General features: G+C 28.0%; 1 protein-coding gene across 1 annotated transcript; it reads right to left on the bottom strand.

Moving 5' to 3' along the window:
• On the bottom strand, positions 6,475-9,255 carry LOC107606479 (omega-hydroxypalmitate O-feruloyl transferase-like). The gene is made up of 3 exons (XM_021106747.1): positions 8,744-9,255; positions 7,331-7,546; positions 6,475-7,152 (listed from the first exon to the last, which is right to left on the bottom strand). The coding sequence occupies exons 1-3, from the start codon at positions 9,161-9,163 to the stop codon at positions 6,574-6,576; spliced, it is 1,215 nt and encodes a 404-aa protein (XP_020962406.1). The 5' UTR covers positions 9,164-9,255; the 3' UTR covers positions 6,475-6,573.

The raw sequence follows: 9,829 nt of genomic DNA, 5'->3' as shown, positions 1-9,829 counted from the left end.
TATTTATTAAAATAGTTTCCTTTCCCTTTATAAATTAAGGACCTCAACAACTACAAGTCTACAACCACCCCATTATTACCACCATCTCAACAATAATAATAAATCTATATATTCAATATATAATAGAGTTTTTCTTTATTTTTAATTATTCGCACATAATAAATACATTAAATTTAACATCATATAAGGATTTTGACTATTTTATTATTTGATTTTCAGAAATAATTAATTTGAAAGAGACATAAGAAATAATCAATTATTTTAAAAGATTAATAATATATCTGGATCATTAAACTAATTAAACACACAAACTATTTTGCTCTTCAAATTTTTTTTTTTTAGTTATGTATTATTTTAAAATTAGCTTATTAGGAGTAACAAATTAAATAAGAGGGGAAATAAGTCAAAAATTGAAACACAGTATCACGTGCATTTTTGTGTCCTCACCATTTGAGGAAGTTGATAATAACTCAGTGGTGGCAGAAATTGAAGCAAACCTAAGATTCAAGCAATTGCGTGTGTGCCTCTCATTCTTCAAGCTTTTAGGCCACACCCTTTTTAGCCATGCAAATCAATTAATTATTTACATGCATGCATAAATGTTAGAGTAAATGACCTTTTTTTTGTCGTTCACTATTTATTTGAAAGACAAAACACTTTTTTATAATTCTAAAATTTTAATTGGTCTCAAATAATTTAAGTAACTAATATAAGCGATTCTTGTAAATGATTAATTGCTGTTGTATTAGAACCACTTAGTCTAATAACAAGAATCATTTAGATCAATTATTTAGATAGTTAAAAATTAATTAAAAAAATTTAAATTACAAAAAGACGTTTTGTCTTTCAAGTAAATAGTCAGGATCAGAAGAAAAATTAACTTTTAATTTAAATTGAGAATAGGTATAAAAAATTAATTTTTAATTAGTTAATATTATTTTATTTTATTTTATTTTATTTTATTTTATTATAAAATTATTTTTTTTATTTAAAAATTTAGAATTTAAAAGGTATAATTTAAAATTTAAAAAAATTATTTGATATTTGTTGAAAAAATTGACTTCCTAGATATGCATAATATAATTAAAATAGAGTAAGATCCAAAATTTAAGCATGCTGATAAAATGACCATTTTTTCTAAGACTTATTATTTCATCATTATTGCAATATATAATATGATTTACATTGCATCTTATAAAAAAGTTATAAATCTCAATTACTACTTAGAAATCAGTCAAATCAAAACATTTGCTTTCTTCAGTATTATTTTTTGTGCTAGTAGACGGCTAGTAATTGTTTGAAAGAAACATATATATTTTCATTTATGAGGCATGGAATTTAGCATAGTTTAAGATTTTGATTTGAAGTGTCGTCTCACAAAGTTGGGTGCTTGGTGCTCTATATATGCATGTATTATTCTTCCTTATAAAATTTTTCGGTTTCTCACGGTATCTCTCAATTGGTAATTTAACGACTAGTTCATCACGGATCTAAACTTAATTTAAGAGTTTGTTGTTAACTAATAAACTGCTGTATACACAATACGAAATTCGAAGTTTTAAACCCTCGATATTTGCTAGTTTAAGCAGACGAGTGAACCGACCACTTGAATTTTTTTTTATGAAATTTAAGCCTCAAGGATATGCTTTCATGTACTTTTGGAATCTGAAAAGGTCCTTTAGTTTAGTCCCTTTTTTTTTTGGTATGATTTTTGTGGTGAATGTATTTGGACAAGTACGTGATTGAGATAAGGCCACAGTTGGCATTCTGAGCCAAAGGGAATGGAAAAAGGGTTGCTATTACTATCAAACAAAGATTCAATAAGTACATTTTCAAATTTTGACTCTTCCAACATGCACAAGCTATGGTGCCATGATATGAGAGATTTTTTAGACACTAGAGGGAAAATCAACAACTAACAATACATATGGAGACTTATAATAAAAAAAATGACAAATGTGATAAAAGGTTGCATGGTATATGGTGACTATAATTATAGTGGTTATAATAGTTATATAATTAGGTAAAATTTATTTTTTGTTTTTAATATTATTAAAAATTTTACAATTATCTTTGATATTTAATTAATTATCCGATCCAATTATAACATTTGGATAATGGTGACATTTCTTCAGTCCTAAACTTATTGGTTTTATAAGGTGTAGAGGTTTTAAATGAAAAAACCAAAAAACATGGAAGGGAGTCGCGGTTTATTCACATCCATTATTTCATTCCATGTGACTTTGGAAACTGAACCATAAGCATAGATGATGATTATTTCCAACAACATAAGTACATAAGTACAAAACATTAAAGAGTAACAGTAATAATAATCTTATTTTCTTCCTTCAATTTCTCAGGATAATAATCAACCTCCTTTTTTAGTACAATCTTATATAGATGACCATATGAAGGGTAATCTAAATAAATTAAGGAGTCATCAATATTATTTAATAGTTCTAAAATGAAAAACGTTATATAAATATCTCAATTTATATATTTATATAAATCAAATTGATTTAATTCGAATTACATTATGATATTAAATCGAAGTTATTTGATTCGAATTACTAAAGATTAATATTCAAAATATAGTCAATGAGTAATAAATCGAATCAACTAGATTCGATTTATTATTGAACAACACATATATAATAAATCGAATCAGCCTAATTCGATTTAGTATTGATACAAATTATTGACATTTATTAGTTTTAAGTTAATTATTAACTTTAAAACATAAAGGCCAATTTACGTAAATAAATTGTTTCAAATATGAAGATGTAAATACATTGTTTAATATATTTATAGAAATCGCGGTTTATCAAAACACATAATCCGCTATAGCCAGCAGTGGATTACATGTGAATGGGGAAACACAGAAACCGCTAGAGGCTGTTGCGGTTTCTGTTTATTGATGCTTGACCATAAACCGCTATTGGCAGTAACGTTTATGTGTATTGAGACACGTGCGTAAATTGTTGGAGGCAGCAGCGGTTTACGTTGAGTATATATTTGTTTGCAATCATATGATTTATATGGATAAAAAATAAAGTAACTTTTTAAAAAAAAATGTATACTTTAGTGAATTTTTTACTAAAAATAAATTATTCTATCATTCATGAGTTTTAGATGGGATAAAGATAAAAAAAAATAGTCTTAGTTTATATATTTTAGTACTTTGTGAGTACTCACCCTTTGATTTGCTATTTAGCCTCATCTTAATAATAAATACAAAAAAAAATTATTACATACATATTTATATTTTCTATTTTATTCATCAAAATTATGATGCTATCACTATTATTTATCCAATCAATCAACTATAAAATACAAATAGTTTTTATTTTTTAAAATCTTAGAAAATATAAATGCAATGACCTTTTGAGTTATATGGCTAAAGTTTAAAGATGATTTTTAAATACATATTAATTGATAAAATTTTATATTCTTATGAATTATTTTTATAAATTTAAAAAAATAAAATTACTAATATCTATCAGAATAATTATACCTCTCTATCAATATAGATTTAATAAATATATAAAAATTTATATTTTAAAATTTAAAATTAAAAATTTAAAATTAATTTTATTTTAATTTTTTAAATATTTAAATAAAATAAAATTTTAACAAAAAACTTCTACAATTATAGAAAATATATATTATTTGGTCTTGGTTTATAAATTTTAAAAGAGATGAGAATAAAAAAAATTAGTCTTAGTTTATATAATTTAATATTTTGAGTATTGTATTTTTTTATTTGTAATTTGGTCTCACTTTTAATAATAAATACAAATAAAAAATTTATTACATGCATATTTATATTTTTTAAATTATACTGTGAAATGATAAATTAAATTTTTTTATTTATGATATTATTTAAATAATATATACCATTAATTATTTATTTTGTAATTATTTTTTTAGATAAATATTAGTTTTACTATTTGTTTCCATACTCAACGTAAACCGCTGCTGTCTCCAGCGGTTTACGCACATGTCCCAATACACATAAACCGTTACTGCCAGTAGCTGTTTATGGCCAAACATCAATAAACAGAAACCGCGACAGCCTCTAGCGGTTTCTGTGTTTCCCCATTCACATATAATCCGCTGCTGGCTATAGTGAATTATGTGTTTTGGTAAACCGCTACTGGCAGTGACGATTTCTATAAATATATGAAAATGTCTTCATATTTGAAACAATATAATTGCGTAAATTTGAGAGGCAAACAATTTATTTATGTAAATTGCCCGAAAATACCCTATCTGAGTTCAAATAAAATATCAAAAAAATCAAAACGAATAAGAATAGAAATCTAATTTTTGTGTTTTAGTTCAAATCCCAGAAAATCTATATTTTTATAAACTTATAAATTTAAAATGGAACAATAAACGATTTCTAAAAATTCACTAAAAATCATTCTTTGACTCATTAGCATCTAAAGAATCAGTATTGAAATTTTTTATGTTAAAAAAGTTAATATAAAGTATAGCCCTCCAAGATAGTGTAGGGATTAAAACTTGAATTTTTTTCAGAATCAATAATAGACAGTTATACAGTATAAAAAGACTAACTATATTTATACAATATATAATTTGAAACTTTAAATATATTATTTCTCAAAATTTAAATATATTTATACAATATATAAATTTAAAACTTTAAACTTATATATGACGATATTAAGTTTTCATCACAGAAGAATTAGTTCAAGTTAATTGTGAGAAACTTAATGTGTTTTGTAATCCATGGTAGAACAGGGTACTTAATTGCTATTGGGTTACGCAAGGCTCTCACATCGAAGAGGAGAACGAGGGAGTATAGAAGGTGGAGTTATAAAAATGAAGTGTGTGGAATTGAGCAACATACTTACCTGGATGGGGTCAATGGGCGATCAAGAAGGCCCATGGCCTAGGCTGGTGACTTTCATTGCACTTGGAAAGGGTGCCAGCTTAAGGTCTACCCAAGTGGTGGAGCCTACATCATAATTTGTGGCAGTGGGGCCTGCGTTCGCGCGGCCCCTATCCAATTCTAGTTCAAATCTATTTGTTAGACCCTTTTTGTTGGGCCTTACAATGAGCGTTTGGTTTTTGTACTTTGAACTTCTTTTAATGAGCCCAATTTATTATAGGTATGTAACTCTACTAGTGGGCCTAAATCGTTTGAGTAATTTTTTATTCTTTTGTCTCGATTCAGTGATTACTCTTTTTTTTTTTTTAACTTTCTCAAACTCTATGTCCAAAAAAGAAAAAAACTTTCTCAACCTACAGCAAAGTGCAATCAAGTTATGTAATTAGTTTCATTTATATTGTTAGTTCCATCAGGAAAATAATACCTATTACTTAATCAGAGTCCAATAGAGTCCAAGTCTTACAATTGTACGTTAAATAAGTGTTAATATATAACTTTGGTGGGATTTCTTTTGATTTTGGAATTACCAATAAAATGGTTGACTTTGGAAGTACAAAAAATAAATTCAAATACTGTAGTTCATTGCTTGATTTTGGTTTGTAATACTAAATCTTTCTTTTTGGTCAGGGGTTTATAATACTAATTCATACGATATAAATTTTTTTGTTTTGTCTTTTTTGTTTGAAATTATTGATTAATTGGTAATGAGTAATGACCCTAACCATAGTGGGCTAAAACATATACAATAAAGCAAGGCCCGCAATTGATGGGAAAGAGAACATGACCAAAAAAATGTACAATAAGTTGACTCACGCATGACCAAAAAACATATCATGTTACCAATATCATTATTCATTAGATTCTTAAAAAATTAGGTAGTGTTTGGTGGAGAGACAGAAACTGAAAGATTGATATTGAGAGACAGAGACTAAGAGACAGAGATTGAAATAAATTTCAGTATTTTATTTGGTGTAAATTGAAAGACAGAAATTGAAACAAAAATAAAACTCTAATTTAATTTGAACAAATGATAAAATTGAAATTAATTAATTGAAACGAGAGTATTTTAGGTATAAAATATTATTAAAGTTTCAATCTCTGTGTCTAAAAATTTCAGTCCCCTTTGTCCTCACTTTTTGGAGGTACTGAAATACTAAAATTTTGGAGACAGAGACAGCAATTTTAATACCAATCTCTGAGCCAACAAACATAATAGTGAGTCTCAGTCTCCTAGTCTCTGTCCCAGTACCTCAAAACAAACGCTACCTAAGATAACAGACTAGAATATAGAACCAGTGGCCAATGAGCCTTAACTCACATAGCATATTTCCTCTTTCCCATCTCAAAAGTCTCGGGTTCAAATCTTAGGGATTGTAATCAAAAAAAAAAATCTAGTAAATGTATGAAGAATGTGTGGGTGTGTTATGTACCTAGAATTAGAAGTTATCCAATCCATTGAAGGTACTTAAGATTATCAGTTCACTCGTTTATAGCTAATTACCAATGAGTATTTGATTTTAGATACATTATTTCTTTCTAAGATCCCATATTATATATCCAAATGATAAAGAATAATTATGTAAAAGTTGGTAACAACATACATATATTTACTTAAACCAAACTTTAAACAAGATGATTCAACATTATTTAGCAAGCTAATTAAGGTAGTCCCAAGATAAAGGTTGAAAGACATGAGAAAAATGAGACTCTATGAATTGCAAAAGCTTATTGTGGAGGTGCATGTAGAGCACCCAATCACCATTTCCTTTAGGACTAGGCATTGGCATAACATATCCACAATCACCACCCCATGCAAAATGATACGATGCAAACACAGGCTCTCCCCAACCAAAGTCAACCTTTGACTCGAAAAATCTTTGTCCCGAAGACACCACAAAACATGGACCTTCACCGGTTTCACAATAAATTCGGGTCAATGCTGGAATTGGCCGGAGTGCTTCCACCCAGTCAACTAGTCCTAAGAAGTGTTCTTCCGTAGCCGCTGCCTTTACGATTTCGCGAACCTCCTCCGCCACCACACTCAGCGGCTTCTCCACCAGCTCGTTTATTGGTTTGCCATCAAATGGAATGGAAAGCACGTTTCCAAAGTAAGAACTCATCATTGCTTCCTTCATCTTCTTGCCATTGCTAAGTCTCCTTCTTCCATCAACGATCACACCCATCTTAGCAACACTCACCCTTTTGTTGCAACCTATATATTGTATTATTGGATTTCAAGTTGTGAATACATTATATAGAAATATTGCATCACAACAGAATTTATTATTTTTTATCGGTCACTTAATTAGTAATTTTAAAAATGTGAGCTAAACATATTTTTGAAATGTTTATATTTTAATATATATTTTATACTAATAACTGATTTTAATGTATACTTAATATTATCCATACAAAAAAAAATATATANATTGAAGGGTGGATTGAAGGGGGGCGTTGTGGGCTGAGGAGGGAGCGACGAAAACAAGGTTGATGAGTTAAGATGGTGGGCTTTGTGGGCTGCGATAGTTGGGCCCATGATACGAGAAACATGTTTGCACTGTAAGCATCTGCGATGCGATGGTCAAAACTACATGCTACTATTAACCCACCACACTTTAGTGAAGTTGCCTGCATAAATTTATCTAAGATCATCTTTAATTACAATAATCAAACCAAAATATAAGTATTATCATTTTTCATATAAATATAATCTAACAACCTAAAATATTCTATTAGATATATAGGATCAAATGGAAATTCTTTTCTTCTGTAAAATTAAACCCACTGTTAAATTGAAAATTTATATTTTTTTCTTTAGCATAAATAATACTTATTATAGGTTATTGTTAATCAATAATTAGTTAGATTGATAATAAATATTAGTGTATTAGTTAACAGATACAAATATATAGACGTACGTAATCATAATAAAATATAAGAGATTCTCAAAATTAATATTAATTTAGATCAGTTCAAAATTTGATTCATCATTTTTCAGTCAAATTAATTTGTTTGGCCTAATTTTAATAAAAATAACACGATTTAATCGATTATATGTGTTAAATTTTAATTATTAAAAAATATCTTTAAAAAAAAACATTTTAGACGTCTTTATCTGAGTAGCTTCTATCTTATTTAACTTATATTTTTATGACAATTATATATTTACCGTTATTATTATTTGTTATAATGAAAATTATATAATTTTTGCCGCCATAAATGTTTTTTATTAACAATTGTATAATTACTATTAAAATTATAAACTATAAAATAACTAATGTCCAATTCCCGATAAATATTAGCAGCTCAACTAAAAAGTAATTTTTTTAGTAGTGGGCCTATTATCAAATCTGTAAAAATAATTAATTTATTTTTCAAACTCATTATTTAAAATAGTTATTTAAATATATAAATCTAATTTGTTGATTGTATAGATTTTTTTGCACTGTTAAGACATTAAATGAAACTCTTCAAAATAACAAATTTTTGTCGTAAACATATACAATAATAATGAAGAATATTTTAGAATAAAAAAAAGTGAAAACTCAAGTGGACTTACTTCACGTGAAGTTGATAACTAAGAGCCGCTTCACGTGAAGTCGATTGCACCTGAGTTTTCACTTTTCACCAATAAAAAAATATGGAAAAGTCTAGGGGCCAGCAACTTTGTTAAGGTGAGTCATTAGATGAAATCTCATACCAATCTCACACTATTAAAATCATCATTGATGGCCATTTAATGGCTACAAATCACAAAAGTTGCTTGCCCTAACATTCCTCAAAAAAATATATCTCAAATCTCTCTAAATTAAAATAGAGATATACCTGAACAGCAAGGACGCCATGCTTCTTGTTTGGAACAAACTTGCCTTCAATGGATTCATCAGGGTTATAGAGGTTAAGATTATGGAGATCAACATCAGCCTCAGCCTCAATAAAATCAACCCCACGGTTATTGCAAAGAATCTCAGGTTCACCCATGGAGTTTTGCACCACCTCACCAGCAAAGACATAATAGGAAACCAAAGCCTCAGACAATGCATTCTTAAGGGACCCCACCATTGATCCAAAGCTCATTGTTGTATTATCATAGCAAAAGAAAACACCAACATCAAGCGGTGGAAGAAGAAGGTCAAGGTTTGAGAGTGGTAGCCAATGGTCTTGCATGGGAAGCATGGCTGCTACCACCACTTCCTCTTTTCTTATTTTCACTTTCAATACTTCTTCCTTGTTTCCAATACCCATTATTTGAACTCAATGGTCAAAAACTCAACACTAACAAGCCAACTTCTGTATTGGTTTGTGTATTGTTGATTAATCATGAACAAATTAGCAAGGTTGCTTGTGTTATATATAGATAGTAGTAGCGAAGATAGGTACATATAAATAACAAGATAAATTAATTAATATAATATAATAAATTTTATNCCAACCCTCTCTAAAATAACATGTAAGTTATCCTTCATTATGTGTCACATTGTAATTGGTCCTTATCTTAACCATAGTTGGGTTATTTTATAATTTATTATTCTTAAAATATCAAAGCTCTACTTCCGTTAATTGAAGTACATTCCACTTCTCTATTTTTTGTTTATCACTTCATCACCTAGATTTGGTCCTTCCAAGCCAACGTCATCGCCATGCCCTTCCACACAACCTCTCTTCCCAGTATAGCCAGCGCCTCTTTTTGCCGTGGATCACTACTTAATTTGGTTAATTAATGGTTAATTTGGTTATTAAATTTTTTTATTAAAAAAATATATCTTTATTTAATTACGTAATGGAACATATATTTATATGTAAAATATAATATAATAAAATAAATCTATTCAAAGTATTTAAAAATATAATTAAAATCATGAACATACAAATATAATAATAAAATTTGTACTCCAAACAAATAAACATATT

The sequence above is a fragment of the Arachis ipaensis genome, chromosome B07 (genome assembly GCF_000816755.2).
Source record: "Arachis ipaensis cultivar K30076 chromosome B07, Araip1.1, whole genome shotgun sequence".
In the NCBI taxonomy this organism is placed as follows: domain Eukaryota; kingdom Viridiplantae; phylum Streptophyta; class Magnoliopsida; order Fabales; family Fabaceae; genus Arachis; species Arachis ipaensis.
The sequence above is the reverse complement of the archived record's forward strand: the minus strand, read 5'-3'. Positions and strand labels throughout refer to the sequence as shown.